General features: G+C 41.3%; 1 protein-coding gene and 1 long non-coding RNA gene across 3 annotated transcripts in view; one reads left to right on the top strand and one right to left on the bottom strand.

Moving 5' to 3' along the window:
• LOC149919814 (uncharacterized) overlaps positions 1-7,291 on the top strand; it is a 97,316-nt gene extending 90,025 nt beyond the window's left edge. The window contains exons 4-5 of the long non-coding RNA XR_016471483.1: positions 1,593-1,703; positions 6,820-7,291. This is a non-coding gene — a long non-coding RNA (uncharacterized LOC149919814). The remainder of the gene's footprint in view (positions 1-1,592; positions 1,704-6,819) is intronic.
• Positions 1-20,177, bottom strand: part of DPT (dermatopontin) — a 28,829-nt gene extending 8,652 nt beyond the window's left edge. The window contains exons 1-2 of one of the 2 annotated variants that reach the window (XM_090151130.1): positions 19,796-20,177; positions 10,601-10,726 (exon numbers count right to left, since the gene is read on the bottom strand). In XM_090151130.1, the coding sequence (XP_090007256.1) occupies positions 10,601-10,726; positions 19,796-20,094 (425 nt within the window). In that variant the 5' untranslated portion in view covers positions 20,095-20,177. The remainder of the gene's footprint in view (positions 1-10,600; positions 10,727-19,795) is intronic. The other variant, XM_031613031.2, reaches the window with a different exon arrangement.
• Positions 20,178-21,680: the final 1,503 nt, after the last annotated feature.

Below are 21,680 nucleotides of genomic sequence, written 5' to 3'. Positions count from 1 at the left end.
TAGATGGATAAGCAATTGGTTGAAAGGCCGCAGACAGAGGGTGGTGGTCAATGGCTCTATGTCCAGGTGGAGGCCGGTAACGAGCGGTGTCCCTCAAGGGTCTGTCTTGGGACCGGTGCTCTTTAACATCTTTATTAATGACATCGATGAGGGAATGGAGTGCACCCTCAGCAAGTTTGCTGATGACACCAAGCTGAGTGGTGCAGTCGATACGGTGGAGGGAATGGAGGCCATTCAGAGGGACCTTGACAGGCTGGAAAGCTGGGCTCGGGTGAACCTAATGAGGTTCAATAAGGCAAAGTGCAAGGTTTTGCACTTGGGCCGGAAGAACCCCAGGCACCTGTACAGGCTGGGGGGAGTTGTCCTTGAGAGCAGCTCGGCAGAGAAAGACCTAGGGGTCCTGATAGATGAGAAACTTAACATGAGCCAGCAGTGCGCTCTGGCAGCCTGGAAAGCAAATGGGATCCTGGGCTCCATCAGGAGAGGGGTGGTCAGCAGGGATAGGGAGGTGATTGTCCCTCTCTACTCTGCTCTTGTGAGGCCCCATCTGGAGTACTGTGTTCAGGTGTGGAGCCCTCAGTACAAAAAAGACATGGAGATTTTGGAAAGGGTCCAGAGGAGGGCCACGAAGATGATCAGGGGGCTGGAGCACCTCCCCTATGAGGACAGGCTGAGGGAGTTGGGTTTGTTCAGCCTGGAGAAGAGAAGGTTGCGGGGCGACCTCATTGCAGCCTTTCAATATCTGAAGGGAACTTACTCCCAGGAGTGGAGTAAACTCTTCATAAGGGCTGATAATAGCAGGACACGGGGAAATGGTTTTAAGTTAAAAGAGGGAAGATTTAGGTTGGATGTTAGGGGGAAGTTTTTTACTAGGAGGGTGGTTAGGTCCTGGAACAGGCTGCCCAGGGATGTTGTGGATGCCCCGTCCTTGGAGGTGTTCAAGACCAGGTTGGACGAGGCTCTGGGCAACCTGATCTAGTAAAGGTGTATGTTTGGTGGCCCTGCTAGGCAGGGGGGTTGGAACTACATGATCCTTGAGGTCCCCTCCAACCCAGGTCATTCTGTGATTCTGTGATTCTGTGTGATGTTTCTGAGCACTGTAACTTGATTGACTAAGCTTGTAAATTCTAAGAACAATTTCTGGGTTTCCTGGTTTTTGATTGGGATAAAGTTAATTTTCTTCCTAGTAGGTTGCTGCGTTTAGAATTGATAATAATGTTGGATGAGAATAATGTTAATAGCACACCACTGTTTTGGCTGTTGCAGAGCAGTGCTTACACACTTTTAGTTTTTCATGCTGCCCTACCAGTGAGGAGGTGGGAGTGCAGAAGGAGCTGGGGGCTTACTGAACCAGGACAACTGACTGGGTGCCAAAAGGATGCCCCACACCATGTGGCGTTGTGCTGAACAATAAATCTGGGGGAGCTGCCTGGAAGAGGAGTAGGCAGGGGCCCACTGCTCAGAGACTGGCTGGGCATTGGTCAGCAGGTGGTAAAGAAGTGCATTGTGCACCATTTTTTTTGTGTATTCTTTTTGTTGTTACTGTTATTTGGCTTTTTTTAAAAAAAAAATCTTTCTTTTTTTTCTTGTAGAACTGTCTTTATCTCAATCAGTGAGCACCAACTAGCACAGTCTCAGTGGATGCTGTTTGGGACTTGTGAGATACCATTCCTAAAAGGCAGATGTGGACACTGTATTTAGGGGTAAGAAAGTTCAGTAACATAACTGTTTGCCTATACTGGAGGAGATCCTGCATATATAGTTCACTAATTTGTAGCCTGAGTGCCTGAGAGTGCATCCTCAAATCTTTGTGGGTCACAGCAGATTTTTAAAATACGACATAAGAACCAGGTATGGACTAGGATTTCATTTCACATTCCTCCATCAATTTCAGAGTTTCAGGCTTGTTTGGGCTATTATTTTGAGAAGAAACTAAGATGTGTGTTAATATATGTTCTACCAAATGTGTTTCATAACATCTGTTTGGCATTCAGAAAGGAAAATGTTCTGTAATCTTGACCAGCAGTATGTGCTAGACAGACCAGACTCTGAAAAACACAAGGTTAAAAAGCTGCTTCAGCTCTACTCAGAGGCAGAAATTAATATCTGAGAGTCAGTCCTTTTAACTTGTTTAATGATATTTCCATTTGAAAAGTAAATCTGATGAGAAACTGGTGAATTACTGTGAAGTGTCTTACAAACCTTTTACAGAAGCAGTCAGTGTTATTCAGAAGTAAATGGGTACAGTAGGGGGGCTTTCCTCTCTTTTCTTTCTTCCTATTACCTTTTCCCTCTTGCTCTATGCTAACAGTTCCACACCTCTCTTGAACCACTCATGGCAACTCTACTAAGATAAATTCAAAAAGTAAGTTTGCAATTACAAAATAATAATAAGATAACTTGAACTTTTCTGAAGATTTTCTTGTTACATGGACAGATGCCTACTAACTCCATTAATTCTGGAGGGAAAAATTAGTGCTATGAAAGCAAAATTCAACTTCACTTGTGTCTGTGTGGTTTGTCTGATCCTTTTGACTTTGATGTTTTCTGTACTAATTTATGGAATTATTCCCTTAAACCAGGGTAACTCAAGGTCATCTGGATAGTGCAGTATCCTTTGGAGGGAAAATGCAATTCGTTATCCACACAGCAGGGCTCTGCTGAGTAATCCAGCCCTTCTCTATTTTCCCCGTTTTTCACAGAATCATAGAATCCTTTGAGTTGGAAGGGATCTTTAAAGGTCATCTAGTCCAACTCCCCTGCAATGAACAGGAACATCCACAGCTAGGTCAAGTTGCCCAGGACCTGATTCAGGCTCGCTTTGAAAGTCTCCAGGGCATCCAGCACATCTGTACCAGTGCCTCAGCAGCCTCACTGTAATAGACTTTTTCTTTATATCCAACCTAAATCTACCCTCTTTAAGCTTGAAACCATTTCTCCTCATTCTGTCACCGCAGATCCTGCTAAAACGTCTGTCCCTTTTCTGTAGCTCCCTTTTAGATACTGAAAGGCTGCTATCAGGTCACATCGGAGCCTCCTCCAGTCTGAGCAGCCTCAGCTCTCTCAACCTATCTTTCTAGGAGAGGTGTTCCATCCCTTGGATTATTTTTGTGACCCTCCTCTGGATGTGCTCCAACAGGTCTGTGTCTCTTTTTGAAATCTCACAAAATTTATCTCCCCTGAGAGATCATAATCTAGTTTTTAATGCATAGGTATATTTTATAGTTGGTTTCCTTGTCTTGAAAGGGAGAATTAGTTCACAAACATAGTAGCATTTGTGAGTCACACACGGCAATTTATGGTTTATACATGAGAGGATTCAAGAATCAAGGAAGAGGTACTTTTTCCCCCTTTGGGAGGCTTTGTCTGCCAAAGAAGTCTTGAAAAACAAGGACCAGGCATTTTTGTGAACAATTATCAGCAGCCTACATTAGGGCCCTCTAACCACTTCTAACTATCTCCTAGCAAAACAAACAAACAAACAAAAAAGGACTAAGGAAACATAAAGTAGCCTGAGAACTGCCAGGTGCTGAGACAAAGCTGCTACTGATGTCTGGGTTGATCTGAGGCCTCTATGACCAAATGGTGGTGCTTCTGGTGTCTTAGTGGGTATGTGAAGGAAAACACTAGGATAGAGACTTGCAAAGCAGCTGTGAGAAGACCTGTGTTGTGTTAGTGTTAGTTTGGTGCCAAGCAAACCCCCCAGAACAAGAGGACCAGTGCAGAAGCTTGCAAATTGAAGTCAATGAGATTGTTTCCCAAAACCAGATATGCACAAAAGGTCTGAAGTTTGGGGAGGGAATTGTAGGGGAACAAACAATCACTTTTAGCAAGAAGTTTATTTTCAATCTATATCATCCATTTGCAAGAATTGGTACAGGAGAAAAAAAAAAGGAATTTTGCTTTTCCATGACCATGGCTCTGACAGGTCAGGAGTGTTAGGACAACAGGCTGAGGGGCAATGGCTTTAAACTGCAAGAGTGCAGATTTAGTCTAGATATTAGGAAGAAATTCTTTACTGTGCGGGTGGTGAGGCACTGAAACAGGTTGCCCGGAGAGGCTGTGAAATGCCCCTCCCTGGAGGCATTCAAGGCCAGGCAGGATGGGGCTCTGAGCAACCTGGTGTGCAGGGAGGTATCCCTGCCTATAGCAGGGGGTTGGAACTATGTGATCTTAAAGGTCCCTTCCAATTCAAACCATTCTATGATTCTGCTTTGCAAATCCACTTCAATAGTATTCATTGTAAGATGTTTTAATGCAAGACACTTGAAGAAGTTATGGCACTGTTGAGAGCATAAAACAGAAGTTCTACATTAAAAGCTGGGAAATAAAAGCTTCTGTGAAGGGACGTAAGTGATGCAACGTATGAATGGGGAAAGGCTAGAAAACCTGTCAGGGAAGTGTTGGTACAGGTTGGTATCTCTTTAGACTGGTTTGCACACGCCACACCCATACCCAAGTTTTTCTGATATACTTTTGATATACTTTACTATAATCCTGTAAATCCTGCTTAAAGCAGGGGGGAACACAGAAAAATAAAGGCAGGATCTGTTACGGGATTACTGTTGTTATTACTTCAGTCTGAAAGTAGTAATGTTGTTTATTTTCCATGGTGAAGAATTACTGTGTTAGGGATTAATAGAAAACAGGGGTATTCAGTTAGCACTGAGAAGAATGTTTTGTACAAAGATAAAGTGATCCTTAGCACTCTTTTAACGACTGACTTCAGAGATACTTATCATGAGTCTGTTTTTTGCTGATAAGAAGATCTAGTCACACAGAGGCCTCTGTACTGTTGTATGTGCCTCCCTTTACGGAAGCAAGTGGAACTGTGGACATGCCTTGCCTTCAGATATGAATTGGACAAAAGAAATGAGTCTCTTAAAATATCAAAGACAGTCAGTGGTAGAGCTCATGGTTTCCTGCTCCAGCTGTTGAATATAGTTATTCTCTGCTAGTAAGTACATTGTTAGGGAGTGCACTGTCCTTTTCTCTTCTTGTGCAACTACAGTACTAACAAGATGAATGACTGCTCTTTAACCCTCTTTTTCCTCTTCCTTGCTGAACTCTCCCAACAAAGTTACAGCCAAAAGAAGGAGCTCTTTCATTTCAATAGGGAAGCACAATCTTTAACATTAACTTTCTGACCTTTGAGGACAAGGAGTGTCCCATGAATAACCATACTTTTTCAGATGTTACTTAGATGTGGTTCAAGAAAATTGTTTTCCCCAAGAAGAATTGTTTCAAGGAGCATGAGCCAGCATTCCACATTCAGTGACATAGGAATTATATACCTCTTCAGTCAATCTCAATTTTTCCTCCAGCTGGAGGACAGCAGGCATCCCCTTTTAAAAAGCGTGCTGTGCTGAAAAGTCAGAGAAGGTCTTGAGAAACTGTCTACAGAAATCCTCGTTGGTGTGTCCTGTATAGAGTCCATATTGTTGGGCTGCCAGGGAAGTAGACGTGTCCTGGAATTGCTCTAGAGATGAGCAGTTTTCTCACAGCCATGTCATGTTCATTTCTGGATTCATTTCAGACTCCAGTGCTTCTCAGGACATGCTCTGAAATCGTTGCTTTACTTAGGCATGTTACTGACTTTTTGTTTCACTCTGTTGTGGTGAAAACCGTATATTCTCAGAGGAGTGAGGAGCCTTGAGGCCAGTACAGTGGTACCACGGTTCTTGGAGGTCCACAGAAACTAATGCTCAGGGCACCTTCTGCCCATTTCTCAAGAAAAACGTGTTTGAAAAGCATTAACCAGCTTCTGCTGTGATACCTGTGGAAGGTGTCATTGGAGATTGAACTGGAAGGTTGTATTTGCTGGGATGACAATAAAGTCAGTAAAAAGGAGTGGAGGGGAACTGAGTTGTCCAGAGGCATAATTTTCTGTCACGTGTATTCTGACTTCACCTCCTAGTTTATATCTTTGGTGTTGGTAAGCCTGCTTAGGATCTTATCAGTTTGAAAATGGCTTTGGGAGCTGGTTGAGTCAAGAAAACAAATAAGTTCTTTAATCCTCATAGCTCTTGGAAAATGTAATTGTTTGCCTGGACAACGTCACTGTGACAGAGAGCAGCCGCAGCTCCAGACAGACCTTCTGGCACATGGGCTGCTGATTGTTTGGAGAGGGAAAACAGTCATAAACAATCTGTGCAGACTTGGGGCTTTTCTGTGACATGTGTTTTCTTTTGAGAGTATGGAGTCAAGCTTTCAATTTCCTGGCAAAGAGAAAAATCTGAGGTCTAGTGGGACCATTTAATAATGTTGTCTCTGTATCTGCAATGGATTTGCTTCCTTTGTGGTCTCAATAAGCATACAATTTATTTTACTGTGGTAAAATTCCCCAGACAGGTAAAATAATTGGACCTTTTCTGCCTCCTGTGGGGAATGTTGATTATTTTCAGTATGGTAAAAATGTGCAGAATCCATTGCAAGGCTTAGCACGGTGAGGAAGGAAAGAAAGTAGTTGTAGAAAAAAAAATAAAATAGCAAGTGCAAAACTACAAAACTAGTATATTTATTTGCAGTATGTGCTTACTATGCAGGTAAACTGGGAATTAATAGTGAGAAGATGAACTGTGAAACAGATGTGCTGGGCTATTAAGTATAGAGGTATAGATGCTACCAAGTAAACTAAGGAAACTGTTAAAGTGCATTTCAGTCTGCAAGATGGAATCATAAAGTATTATTTCAATAAATGTCAGTGGGACTTAAGACACAAAGAAGATTCCAGCTGTAAAAAGTGGATCAAATTCTAACAAACCATTTGTATGGCTCATATTCATGGGGAAACTCTGTCTTTTTCATTGGAGAGAACAGCTCATTTAAGGACAAATAGTCCTGAAGAAGAGCCAAGAGAAGCCATACATAAGGATCAGCTGTACTACCGCTTATGTATATTTGCCAAAGAAACATGTAAGGAGAGAGCTGGAAGAAGAAGAGATCAAATACCAAGGTGAGAACTAATTTAAAGCAAGGAGTTTTGTTATATCTCAGTATTTCAGTTTTCCTATGATATGTTTTTCTGCCTGTAGCTGGTTTCACAATGGGGGATTCATTGCAAGTTAAAATTCAAGGCTCCTAAGAAATTATGCTGTGTGGGTTATTATTATTTTTTTTTTAATATGGATTTTCCTATGCATCACACATGATCCATGAGGTACCAGAGTCATTACATACTTTCCACATAGTTCTGTACTGATAGAAGCTTTGCTTGTAATTAATCTGCTTCCACCAAGAAGTAGGAGTCAGCAAGACTTGATTAGCTGTTTCTCCACAGCTGTTTGTTTTTTTTTTTTTTTTTTTTTTTGACAACTAGTTTCTGGAAAATAATAAATATAATTATAGGCTTGGGTAGAAACTGTTATATATAATGCACTATGCACATGCATATTTTTACTGTGTTTTATATGTGTATACGTTTTGAGGTACTATCTGTGGTTGGCTAGAACTGCTTTATGGATTGCCTGAAAAACATAGTCTCTGTAGTAAATGTTTCTTAAACAGAGTGCAAGATACAGGCTAGAAGTGTGATGTGTAAGTGAGGGTTTTTAACAATAACTTGGAAATGCCATTGGAAGTGGATTTTTGAGTGAGAGCCCCTGAGCTTAGCAAATGGGAAGTTTGGTTGCTATACACAGTTGTTTAGCTGTTCAGACAAGTCACATCTGTAGCAGAGGCAGTTCCAGGGCATGGGGTTTCATGGTACCGCATTGCAGTTCATGTTGCTTATATTCTAGCATAACAACTGTCACTCCCAAGATACTGGTGGGGCAGAGTAAAGGAAATAAAACAGGAAAGGTATTGTTCCTAGCATACAATGAGTAGGAGACCACTTTTGAAGAAGAGGGATAGTTTTGCTGCATGATGTAAGTCCACCAGTGGACTCCTCCTGTTTGGGATTACAGGATAACTCTGGCAGAAAGAGACCTCAGGAGGTATTTGGTACAGCATCTGCCCAAAGATGGGTTAGCCCTGAGATCAGACCAGGCTGCTCCAGACTTTATCCAGACTGGTCTTGAAAACTTCCAAGGATGGAGCTTGCACATCCCCAGCAAACAACCCATTCCTCTGCTTCACTGTCCTCATAGAGGAAAATATTTTCCTTATATCCAGGCTACATCTCCCTTGTTTCAAGTTATGTCTTGTCCTCCCACTCTGGATAACTGTGAAAGGCCCAACTCCATCCTCTTAACAGTGTGTACTTACTGGAGGCTGCACTTCAGGCTCACTGCAGCTTCACAAGCCTTCTTTCCTCACAGAGGTTTAGTGCTCTATCTCTTAGCTATTTTGTTGCCCCTATGCAGGACTTTTTCTAACTGATTGACATTTTTCTTGCATCAGGAGGTATCCACAAAACTGGATGCAGTATCCAGATGTGGTCTAATGAGTGCTGACTGGAGTAGGACAATCACTTCCCTTGAACTGCTGGCTGCCCTGCAGTTAATGCAGCCCAGGGTGCTGCTGATCTTCCCAGCTGCCAGGGCCCATTGCTGGCTGCTGTGCAGCTTGCTGTCCTCCAAAGCAAGGCAGCTTCCAAACAGTCAGTCCCTACTCTGTATTGTTACTATTGGCTTTTCTTTCCCATAAGCAAGATTTGTTGAATTTCATAATAATGCCAGCCCCTTCCTTCAGCTTGCACAGGTCCCTCTAAATGCTCACCCTCTAATGTGTCAGCTTTTCTCTCCAATCTGGTGCCATATGCAAACTTCAAAAGAGTAACTTCAAATGTGACTCTTAAGTAGAAGACACTGTGCAGCAGACCGTTCAGAGTGAGAGGGGATATGAAAGTGGCAAGACAGACCAGTGGCTTGAGCAGAACAAACTGGGCCCACACAGAGTGAGCAAGGCTGGCAATACCTGGTGCCAAATAATTCTACAACGAACCCATGATAACACAGTACACCCCAAAAGCTTTTCACACATCAGGTGAAGATTTGTGAAAACCTTCTCAGAGATTTTAAACTGATATTCAGCTTTCCACTCTGAGAAATGTGAGCATGTGGGACTTCTTCCCTTCTTAGGGGCAGAAACACTTCACCTGCTTTTGAAATGCTGCCTTTGTCTGCATAGAAAGACTGTAGCTGCAAATTGTGTAAGGCACTCTTTTCCAAGTGCAAGAAATGAAGTGCTGTCACTGGGCAGTATAGGAGTCTGTGTGCAGCTGGGATGGAAATGTGAGACATCAGTAACCCCAAACATTTATATTTGGGCTTGCACTGCTCTGGATGACAATTTGCAAGACAAAGCTGTTCCAAGTTGTCAAGACAATGTGTACAGAACTGTCAACAACAATTAAAGAAGCCAGAGAGGATTTCTATTGTTTCACTGAAAATATAGGCAATATTAGGGGAGTAAGAGAGTTTGGAAGAAGTGCTTAAAAATTAATTTTCCTTGGAGGGAAGAGTGTGGGCAGTTGTGTAAATAAATCCAGAGGTGGAGAACATCCGTAGGCAGGGTAAACTGGAGAGCAGGCAGAAGAAAGTTCAAAGGCTTTTATAGAGTTCCTGTGATTTAAAATCCTTAAAAATAATAAATAAATAAAAAACATCTATTTTCCTCCTCTGCAAGAATGAAGTCTGCAAAGCAAGGCACTGCTGTTGATTTTGGCCAGTAGCCAGCCAGACAAAGAAAGACCAGCGGGCATGTAAACAGTTTGTGCACATCTCAATGGGAAATACACTTCAAAGCTGAGTTCTAGAAGCAAAGATTCAAGCATGGATTTTTTCTCTTCTTTTTAGTTTTTTTATTATTATTATTATTTTTCTTTTAATTTTTTTTTTTTTTTTTTTTTAATTCAGAAGGTTTGTTATTTGTATCAGTAAGAATAGCTGGATTAATAGCCCTGGAGCCTAAAATTAGGAGTTCTTTTACATAGAATAGACAGGAGCAATGTGAGCTTTCTCTATGCAGTCTGCTATTGTGCATCCCCCTCAGTTTAGAGGAACCACACTTGGGGCCAGAGGGAAGCTCCACTTAAAAAGCATATTTTTCCTTAGTCTCTGTGAGATTATCTGCACCAGTTGTGATTTGTTGTTGAGGTGAGGCCACCTTTTCATTAGGTTTTGACTATGATCAAGATCAGTTTTGACTTTGGGCTTCCAACAGCATTGACAGAGGGAACAATTTGTATGCTACAAAAATTCAAAAATCCAAAGCTATGTGCCAGAGGATTTTTTTTTCTGTGGTAGCTGAAAAGAAGTTCACTATAGTCAGTCATTACAGAAGAATAGCATGGCATAGAAATGCTCCTGCTCCTGTGAAATTACTGGATCAGGAAGCAGGAGCTGTATGACTTTTGAAATGCAGTTTCACTTTGGAGACTCCTCTCATAGTTTCCAGTGTAGCTAGGCTGCTGCTGATACTGAGACCTGTTCATTTAGGGCTAACTACTGCATTCTACTGTACAGTGCTCTCATTCATTTCCCTTAGTCATACATCCCCAAGAAGCCTGTGGTCAGACTGGAAATGGATTATTTAGCTCCGTAAAATGCAGTTCAGTTTTTCTTAAGGAAGTATGTAGATGGGATTAGTGGCCAATGACACTTCCAGGAACTGCTGAGGAAGGGGGTTAATAGGTTTGGTTTCTGCTTGAACTTACCAGCACGAATATGGGCACCTCCGGCTGTAGCGGCAGCAGTAAAATTGCCATTCACGGTCAAGCACAGATGGAAAATACTGACTCTGGAAACCAGCCACCAACCCATTGTTTGAGCAGGTCTGGTACCTAAGAAAGAGGAGCAAGAAAGGAACACATAAGGAAGCATTGTCTCACATTCGTTGATAGTTTTAAGCACTTCCGAAAACAGCTTTTTTGGTTCAGGTTAGGAGCTGAGGGCTTTGCTGTATGTTTAGTTACCATTGTGTAATAAAGCACCAGTAGTTAATAAATAATGTCTTAGCAATTACATTGCACTTAAAACAGTTTTTATGTATTTATGTATTTAATCATTCCAATATGTAAATGAGGCAAGAAATTGTTCTGCTGTTGTCATTCTCAATCATTTACAAATCATGAGATGTACTTCAAAGTAGTCCATTAGCTGTTGGTATTTGAGCATTTGGAGTTCACTGTGGTCATTTTCTCAACTGCTTCTCTACAGAAAGAATCCTTAGAAGATCTTTTATATGAGCAGATCAGCACTTTCTTTTCTTTCGTTTCTCAATCATTTTTTTTCAAGGAGAAGGCAATGACTGCAAAACATTGCAGGCTTGAAATGAAATGATGAATTAATAATAATCACAAGAGGAAAATTGAAAGCCATGCCTTATGAAATTATAAGACTAACATTTTTTGTAATGGGATTATTTTTTTTTTAATCTATTTCTTAATGTTTTCTGTGTACTCAGGAAATCTGTCATATAAGTAAATCAGTATCTTCAAGGAGAATATGCATGATTTTCAAAAACACACCTCTCTTTCTGCTCATCCTGCAAGTACATGGACACTGATACCCGAGGTAGTTGAAGTGATAACCATAGTTTGAATAGCTCACTTTTTTTTTTTTTTAAAGACAAGGAGAGCATGAAAGCAGACAGCTTATTAGCTCAGATGTTGAGCATTCATTTTCTCAAGGACGCTCTTATCCTCATTGCTTCCCTGTTGGAGAAAATTATTTGAATTCAGTTTGTTCCATTTCCTTTCTCACAGGTGGTAATGTTTGCAAAACTCGAGTCTCAAGGTCTTGAATGCAAAAGCTGAAAAACAGATAAGCTTAGACAGCACATAGATGAATTTGTACAATCATAGAATCCCCAAGGTTGGATAGGATCTCTAAGGTCATCCAGTCCAGTTCCTCTCTTTTAGCTCCCACCTTTGAACCACGGGTCTTTTCAGTATGTCCTTCCATGCTGTTGCATTGTTCTGGCAATATTATTTACATTTGTTTGTTTCCCCGCATCTCACAAATTGCTGGGACCACACATATGTGCTGTGCTTTCTGAGGCTCTTCTGAAGACCTCAGCAGTGAAGTAGTGATGGGGACTCTGAGTTGCTATGGTATCACACCAAGTAAAGTGGTTTGGCTCGCTCTCAGAGGATTTCATCAGGACTTTGGTAGGAAGTTGTTCTGTTTTTTTGGCACCTAGGCCATGGGAACATATGGCTAAGGTTCTGTGTAAACATACTGGATAGTTTCAGATGATTGGTGTTATTGTGATAGAAGGAAAGTTGATGCACAGAAATATAGGGAAATGGTTGTATCTGTTGCAAAATGAGCAGTTTTCTGCATTAATCTGTGAAGTAGGACCAAACTTACATCCCTTCATTTTCTTCTGCTTCTCCCCTTCCCATTTACAGGCATTTCCCCTGTTCAATTCCTTGTGTCCCTCGGAGATTTTCCAGCTCTTGTTCAGAGGTGCAATAGTGGGAGTATTTTTTTCCCCATTTCTTTTGGCATTTCTTCTATGAGGCTTGGCATTGCTCTGCAATTTCCCATTTTCAGTGATCAAAATCCATTATTCTTGCTCACGCTTGTCTTCGTAGTATATTCTTCTTTTTCCTTCTATATCTCCCCACCTGCTTGCATTCAATCTGGAAAGTCGTATTCTCTTTCTTGGTCTCTCCCTACAGCTGCTTTGTTTGTGTTGGTTTTTTTTTTGTTTTTTGACACCTCTAGTAATATACTCCAACTTTTACAGAAATACTTTTTTTTTTTTTTCCAGAAAGATATCACAGATAAACTCTTCTTTCTGTAGGAGAATTTTAAAAATCTAGCTAATATAACACTACCTGATTTACATACATACACATTTGGACACCCAGCACCAGGAAGATTGGTTTGTTTTTGATCATGAATCTGTCTTCTAATGAACAGCTTTTTGTTAAGAATATATATACATACATTTGTAGCCTTCTTAAAAATTGGTTTCTTTGATGCAGAGTGTATTTGGGAATAATTCATTCCTTGTAATTACATTGCTATTGTATTTTAAAAACATTCAAAGGAACATTTGAAGTGATCTTTTAAGCTCAAGTTCATTTCTCCCTCTCTACTTCTGTCGCGTATACATAAAATCCTGCAATCTTTTTTTCAAGCTCAATATTTGGTTCAGAGAGATAAAGATAATGGTGAAATTGAAGTACTTTTCTTTGGCTTTGAGACAATGCAAGATGATTTTTCTTTCATCTTCCTAATTTTCAAGTCAAAATCATCCAAAAATTAAGAAATGCTCTCAGAAAATGGAATGCTTATTTGTGAGTTTGTGTAACATCTCTTCTTCTCCTTCCTTCCTTTCCCCATTTGGCCTCTTTCCTACAATCCAAAAGTAATGCTTCAAGTGAAACAACCAATCAACCTTCTCCTCACATACCTCGTTAGTCAGATACTCTACATACTAACCTGAAAACAAGTCTTAATCTGTGAAGATTTCTTTCTTCTGTATCAACCTCACTACTTGTGTCACAATAAATCCTCAAACTCCTGAAGTGAATCAGAAACAGTGATTCAGATCCTTTGATTTATGACCAAGTCAAAAAATGGCCTTTTTCACCAGACCCACTATTTGGCACTTCTTGTTATACAGGATAATTTGGAAATGTTGCTGGGTTCTTTGTACTCTCAAAGTCCTGACACTCCTAAGAAGAGAGGAAGATACCTTTTGGAAACTGAATGCAGAGAAGCATGAGAAACCAACTGGAACTGTGTGGGATGAAACTTGGCAATGAATGGGTTTATTTTTCTAGTTGGCTCAAATTGGATTGCATGAAGAGTTGCCTTTTGGATCTGGTAGTGGTGGAAGAGGAGGTGAGCTGGCTGGTAGATGAAGGAGTGGGCAGATTGGTGGGGAGATGTCAGGTGCTGTTGAATGGGATGTTGCCCTTCCCTTCCCCCATTCACTGGAAGTGGCTGCAGGGTTTTCTGTGGAGAGTAAATAAACTATAAAGCCTTATTTTTGGAGGGCATTCTGTGTAGTAACAGGTATGGATGTGGTAGCTGAGACTTCCCACTCACTGCCTGCTGCAACTGCTGTGAAAAGCCTCTCACACACCACATCTTTTTCTGAAGTGGCCAATAATTAATGTTGTACGGTTTTGTCATGGCAAGCAACCAAAGAATGTGTCTGTTAGCAGTTTAGTTCACATTGGGACTGCACTTCCAAAATAAGTCTCCCAGTCATCCCTGCTTACCATTGCTTGGTTGCCATTGTATAAAGATCTTGGAGCATTTAAATTGAATTTGCTGCAGATGAAATTTAACTAGCAGATTTATTCAAAAGCTTTCATGGTTGCATATGTACATGGGGCCAGACTAGATCTGTTCTGAAGCAAACCTACTCAAAATGCACGTACGAATTTTGGGTCCTGTGCACAAACTGTTTCACCCTACAGATCTGCTTAAACCATCCCACAGGATTTGCACGTGTTGATAGCCAGTGTGTGGATCCTTGACTCAACTCAATAACCTGGAGACAAATCTTGCTTGCAGCAGTGTTGTGTTAAACTGAAGTGCCAATTGTGGTAACACTTCCTGATTATATCTGCATCTTGTTTTTGTTCTTTGCTAAACTGTGTCCCAGTGTGTTATGCCTCATCTAGTGCTGTGCTGTAAACCTTTACCTGAGATCCTCTGTCCTTCAGATACATTAGAAATTAGCCCAAGTAATGTCCTATCCCTGAGGATGGGGACACGTAGAGGAGCAAATCTGTCGAGCTGCAGCAATACTTCTGAGCCCATCCATGTTGAGTCTCTCTCTGGGAAAATGCAGTCTGACACACAGCACAGTAGACACCTGGTTGTGTTGCATAAAGGGCAGTTTGTTCCTTATAATAGGGTAACCTAAGAATGTCGTTCTGCATACTTCTAAAAATCCTTTGTTTGTTTGTTTATTTGTTTGTTTGTTTTTGCTGTAGAGCAGATGGCTTCTGTAAAGTTTTTATTATTGATTTCTTTCTCTGGAGCCTATCAGAGAGGAATGGATCTGTATATTATGTCAGATATGACATACTGATGCAATGGCAATAAAAATACATGCTTTCTTCTGCAATCCCGCCTGGAGCATACATGGAGAGTTGGCCTAACCTCATACAGCTTCTAAGACTGAGACTAGAGTGTGGGAGGCACTTGATAACAAGATACTAGGCACGCTGTTTTCCTCTGGTGTTGTTTCACCAAAACCTGTTACTTTCAGTTTCCAAAACTTTTGGCACAGTTTGGAGGGGAGGCCCTGTCCTGCTGTCCTGAGTTGTTTTTGTGGACTGTCCTTTCCCTGTATAATTTGGTTAGTTGCATGATGAAAGCTAATTTAATGATCCTTCTATTACAGATGAGTGGGGAGAGAGAAATGGCTGAGGACATGCTCAGGACACTTGAAACACTGACAATCAGACTATGGGAACTACTTCTCTTGATTTGATTAGCCTGTGCCAGTCTCCGGTAGCCACTTCTACAAAGTAGTCTTTACTATCTGTTGTGGGGTGGGCAGACATGCTGTCACTCGCTTCCATGTACCAAAAGAACCCTCATTCTGAACTTCTGCTATGTTTTTATTTCCCTCACAAGAGACAGATAATCAGTCAGGGGTAGGTGCTGGCTTTCCTTTCTCCTCACTGCACAGAGGGAAGGCAAGTTCATAACTCCCCTCTTCATCTTTTTCTCACAGCCATTGGTGAGACCTCCCTGTCCACCTGAAGACCTCTCTTCTTTGCAAGTGATCCCACTGGACTCAGTCCACTGCAGATGTGCTAAAAGCCTCTAGCATTGTCCCTTTAACATAAAGTGTTAAAGGGAAATTAATGTTTGCATAGATAGCGCAAATGCGAATATTTTAAAAGGCAGCTTGATTGTCAGAGATAGAGAACAAAGGGGTGAGCTGCCTCCTGTCTGAATAGGAGGCTCCTACAGACATTTCCTTCCTTTGCTTATGAGCCTATCTTTGCACCTGGTTTATAGGAAATTGGGTTGTATGCCTGCTTGAAGGGTCTGCGTGTTTGCCTTTGTGTGTTTGTGCACGGAATGAGAAAGCAAAGAAAAGCAAGAATGGGAATGAGGTGGGTGAATCTAGACATCTGTTTTTTCAGAGTCTCTTCCAAACACTTTCTCGTAAGTCTAAACAAGGAAAAAAGGCAATAAACATGCACTAAATAGCACTTTGCTGGAAACTTTTCTATTTTGTGCCTTATGGATAACTGGGAGTATGCTGGGGATATAGCACTGTTCCATCTCTCTAATGTGGTGTAAATCAAACATTTTCTCCTGGAAGGAAACGTTGCCTTTGACTTGCAAGTTTTAGTTTGTTTGTTTCAACCTTGTCCTTTTATACATTCACTGTTAGCCAAGAAGAATCATTTTTCTTAAATACTTCATTCGAAGTCTGGTCTGCCAAGACAACTCTGTAGTATCCAGGGAAGCAACGAAGCAGCCTCTCCAGCTTAGACCTTACATTTTCTTAGTTGGTGAAATATTTACCCAAGGTCAAATCTCCTCCAGTACAAATTGAAATGTAAACATCCACTTTATTTAGTTTGAAGAGGCACAGTTCCTTGTGAGGTCACAGCAAATAAATAACTAGAAGGACTACGTAGAACAAGAGGGTGTCCTGAGGACTTTTGCATACTCAAGACATGATTATTTCCAAATTATTCAGGAATAGGTTTGCTCCCAGCTGAATAGCATCTTGGTTTGCAGATAGCTACCCTGTAGAGGCAGTAGAGCCAGTACTAAGTTGTTGGGACAGATTCAGCAAAGCCTTTGTCCGCATACTGAACTTTGAACTAGAACGCATTCACAGATTTATGGAGCTGAGAAGGCTGAAAAGAAGTTGGTCGTCTTATCCAATCTCTTTCCCAGATATTCCTGAGAGTCTTATAAGACATTCACAGGTTTCTTGTGTCTATTCAGCAAAACAAAAAAGAACGTGCTCTCTTCAGAAGTGCAAGTACCCATAGATGATTGGATAGATGCCTAATATGGATCCCCATAATCACCCTCTCTTTGTTGAATCCTTTTTTCATATCTGTGGGATGAAAAATGGTATGGATTTAGTCCTAGAAGTTTATGTAATACCTAATAGTAGTTTAGGAAGCAAACTTACCTAAACCATCTCTGCTAGTCATCCTTTCCTGCCCTCCTATATACCCAGATCTCCCAGTCCAACACCCTCTACATCCTTTCTGCCATTTTTCCCCATAATGCTAATGGCCAAAGAAAACAGCATGTTGGAGATTATTTTCCTCTTTCTGCTTTGTATTCCCAGTCTGTTTTCTCTCTACAGCTTTCCTTGGTTTGATGGCTTTTCTAAAGAAACCTCTCTTGGGTTTGTCCCTATTGTGCATAGCATAGCAGTCAGAAATGCTGATCTGTGAAATGCCACAAACATAATTTATCACAGGTCATGGTTTTTTGTGTGTGTTTTTGCATGAAGGCAGAGCAAGGAATAAAAAAACCAAACCTCAATTACAGCAGAGGAAATGCAGCTTAAACTTTGGGAAAAGCTTATCAGCTTTGAGGTTTTTGGTGGAAGAAATCATTGAATATCCCTGGCTGTGATCTGTGTAGTTAGACAAACTACCCTGTGACTAGAGCTGAAGAAGAAATATTACAGTCCTTACTCCCAGGATTGGAATGGACAAGCTAGTTCAGCAGAATGCTGCCTCAGCTGACATGAGGATGATGTATGGCTCACCAACACATCAGTTAATCAGAAGATCAGCACAGAAACAGAGGTGGTCAAACAGGAACTGATAGAAATTATGATTCATATTCATAGACCCAATTGATTACTGAGTGAATCTTTTTAGAGCTTGAAGCAGCTCCAAAGAGCACTGAGAAGACTATGGAAGAGAGAAAAAAGAGGCTGTTATGAGAAATAATGTAAAGACTATGAAGATAATAGGTGTAGGATTATCAAAGGCTCTGTAAGATACATCCATGTTGTCACATTAACTTGAAGTTTAAAGTTTGCCCTTGGACACTCCAGGCTGGCTCTCTGCTGGCCCAGCTGTGACCCCCTTCCAGGATAAGCCTACTGGATTCTTGGGCAGCAGTGCCTGGGCACAGCAAGGTATGCTCTTGCATGCAGTAAATCCCTTCCATGAAATGCTGAATATGCAACCAGCTCAGCCCTGTAGTATAGAAAACTGTGGAGTACAACCAGACACAGCTAGCTAGGATGAACAGAAATAGCCAAAATAATTAGGATCTCAAGTTCACCTTTGCAAAGAGGTGTTCCCAAAACACTTCACCTCCTAGACAGGTAGAAGAAAGAAATCTTTACAGAGCGGAAAAGTAGATGTAAGGATGATTGACTGGAAAGGCCAGCTAGGGAAGAAGTGCCTATGAAGTTCCAGAAGCTAGGAGAGAGAGTTAAACAGAGTTAAAAATATTAAAGAGGGTGGACAGGACACATATTTGGAAGAAAGATAGGATTGGGTGAAAGGCAAGAGGAAAACATGTAAGTACAAAGTGAAAAGATTATTAAGAGGTAGAAGAAATAAGATGTAAATAATATGCTGTGGATTTAGGCACACTAAGCATACGGAGCACGATGACGAATGTGGCCCCAGACAGTAGAAGAAAATGTTCTGTATAGACTTACATAGTGTCCTGTTTGTAAGAAGCAAACTCAAGCAATTGCTGCCAGGGATTTTTGGAAAGAAAACAATTTTATTTTGAACAACAGAAATGTCTAAAGCAAATTTACTGTGCAATAAGTAGAAATTGCATAAATGTAAGAACAATGAAGAAGTCACCTAGTATTATCACAGGGTCTTTTTTCTGCCTGTTTTGCAGCCCTCACCCTTTATTTTCTTATTCCATAGTGAAGTATGGGGTCAGTCCTCAGCAGTTGCATCAGCCATAGGAATGTATCACGTGGTGAATGAAACACTATGAATAATTAAGGACAAAATTTTAACTCACTTAAAAAGCAGAAGCTTTGCATTTATTGTTGACCTGTTCCCATATGATGTGAAATCTAGAAAAATTATATTGCAATTTCTGGAGCAAAACCATTTAAAATATTTGAAAATGTCCTTGCATTCATTTCATTTTGTTCAAAGGATGCCATATTCGGAATGTTCTAGAAGTATATTTCACATTTTACGAAAAAATCAGCAGAAAATTAAATATTGGGTATATGCTGCCTAAACATGAAATGCCATACATATTTCCATAAATTATTGCGGCCACAAAATGTGATCACTTTTGCCTCAAAGCTGAATAGGAAATTTAACATCTAGTGCACCAAAACTGACTGCACCAAGGAATTAACATCATCTTCCGTGATCATTATCGTATATGTATATGCCATCACCACTCATTAGCGTGGATTTTTGGCTCCTGTAGTACCAGCATGACTTGAAAACTGCCTCTCACTGGGTTTAAGCCAAAAAGCTTAGCAACAAAAACACAAAGAGAAAAGCCAGCGCGATAAAGAGAAATTTTTGTCTAGTGATAAGAACAGGAGGTCGGAGTTAGGAGCTAAACAATTTGTTCCCCAGTTTAGTCACTGATTCGTTGTGTGGCCTTTTGAGAGTGACTTTGTCCTGCACTCCCTGAAGGTTTTCTCAGCACTGAAATGACAGCTGCAAGACCAAGCCACCAGGCAGCTGAGGTTGTGAGTGACCAAATGGCACAGCATTTGTAAATCACAAAGACCCTCCAGCAGGAAAATGCTACAGAGAAGGCAGAGGAGATGCTGCTCACCCCTCACGCATGCATCATGAGGAATGCGTTCAGGAAGCGAAGCTGCTGGCTAGGATCACATTGCTATGCACTGGCATTGCTATGTACGAGCACCCGCATTCCAAATGGGGTATCAGAGCTGTGCCCTCCCAGGGTGGGTCAGAGTGTCCTACCATTCAGTTCCCGCCCTGTTGATCTCTTCCCACCAGCACTCTGTCGGCTCACCGAGGCTCTGGGCTGCTGGCATGCAGGCATAGTTCCACAGTCTGTCGGAGCCTTCCTTCTTGCTGAAGACACTCCTGATGGCCACGATCACCTGCCCATGCGGGCACTGGAAGTTGAAACCCTGCCGGTATACATTGACCCATTCATCGTTATCTCCGTAGTTATAGGGGCCGTAGTAATAGTCACCATACTGGCCCCATGCCACTGACACCAAAGGCAGGAATACCCAGAGAAGGACAAGGTCCATCCTGAGGATTTTTCTGGCTTAGAAATGCCCCACTGGCTTGTTGGGCTGGCCCTTTTATATCGTTTCTAACATTTGGCTTCCAGATGTTATGTTTCCAGATCCAAATGCAATGTGTCATTGCTTAGCAAACCTTCCCTGAGTTACAGACACGTCCAATTGCTTTTAAGGTGGAATTCTGCAAGTACAGTAACTCTGCAGGCCCTTGGAGTAGAGGGGTCTCACCACCACAAATCATCCATGCACTCAGCACAGAGCTACACTTTAGAGCTACATATAGGCTGTAATACAACTGTCACAGACACCCCTCTTTCATCCACAAGACAGCAGTTGAGTTTGAAAATGACTTTATTTGAAATTAAAGCTCTATTTGAAGTCGCTGTTTTCCATCACGAGTAACATCCAATAAAATGTGGTCATTTTGTTGCACACCCCCCACTTTCTTTTCCTTAACTATGTTTGAAGGGATTCTGCCAGTTCCTAGAAAGAAGGGAATACTCACTGCTCCTGTTGTGAAAAATCCTTTAGACATTTTAGTGTGGTTTGGTTGGAGGAGAAGTGGAGCCCAAATGACTGAGAATTTGGCTTGACCTGGAAACAGCCACACGATGAAGCAGGGTATAAGCTTCCATGCTGATTTTACTATGACTGTGAGTGAGCACCATAAAGCGGTGGACTCAGTGGGTATTTTAATGTGAGGATAAAGCATGTAAACAAATTATGATAAATTTCATGTGACACTATAGTCTGTTGGAGTCTTTGAGCAAGACCTTTTATGCTACCTCACCTTTATCATGTGCTAGAAACAAGAAGTTACACCTGGGAAACTTCTGTGCTGCAAATTCGCTGGCTTACTACTGGGAAGTGATTTATATGCCATGTCCTTCAACTGTTTGTCAGAAAACCACTCTATTCTAGAGAGCATGGAATGGTATACTTTATTTAATTCTGTACTAGACTCATCGAAAACGAAGTGACTTGAGGATGTTTTAATAAGTAAGAAAGTTCAAAGTCAAACTAACATACTCTGCATATGCTCTACTGTGTTACAATTGAAAAGTATGACCCTTGTATTGGCTCCAGATTCACAAAATCATAGAATCATTAAGGCTGGAAAGACCACTAAGATTATGTAGTTCAACCAATCAGCTCATGATTCTGACCACTCTAGACCACATCACTCAATGAGACTACCATTTTCTTGAAAACTTCCAGAGATGGTGACTCTACTACCTTCCGGGGCTGCCTGATCCAGTACCCAATCTTTCTGAGAGGATGTTTTTCATAATATCGAAGCTGGAGCTCCCCTGGTGCAATTTAAGTTCATTACCTTTTGTCCTATTGCTAGTTAGCTAGGAAAAGAGACTAATCTCCACCTCACTACAGCCTCCTTTCAGGTACTTGTAGAGAGTGATAAGGTCTGCCCTGAGCATCTTTTCCAGACAGAACAATCCCAGCTCCTTCAGCTGCTCCTCATAAGACTTGTGCTTCAGTCCTTTCCACCAGCTTTGCTGTCCTTCTCTGAACACGCTCCAGGGCCTCAGTATCTTTCTTGTAGTAAGGGACACAAAACTCAACAGAGTAATCAA

Source organism: Phasianus colchicus, chromosome 1 (assembly GCF_987193195.1).
Source record: "Phasianus colchicus chromosome 1, bPhaCol1.hap1.1, whole genome shotgun sequence".
NCBI lineage: Eukaryota > Metazoa > Chordata > Aves > Galliformes > Phasianidae > Phasianus > Phasianus colchicus.
This window is presented reverse-complemented; position numbering and strand designations above follow the sequence as displayed.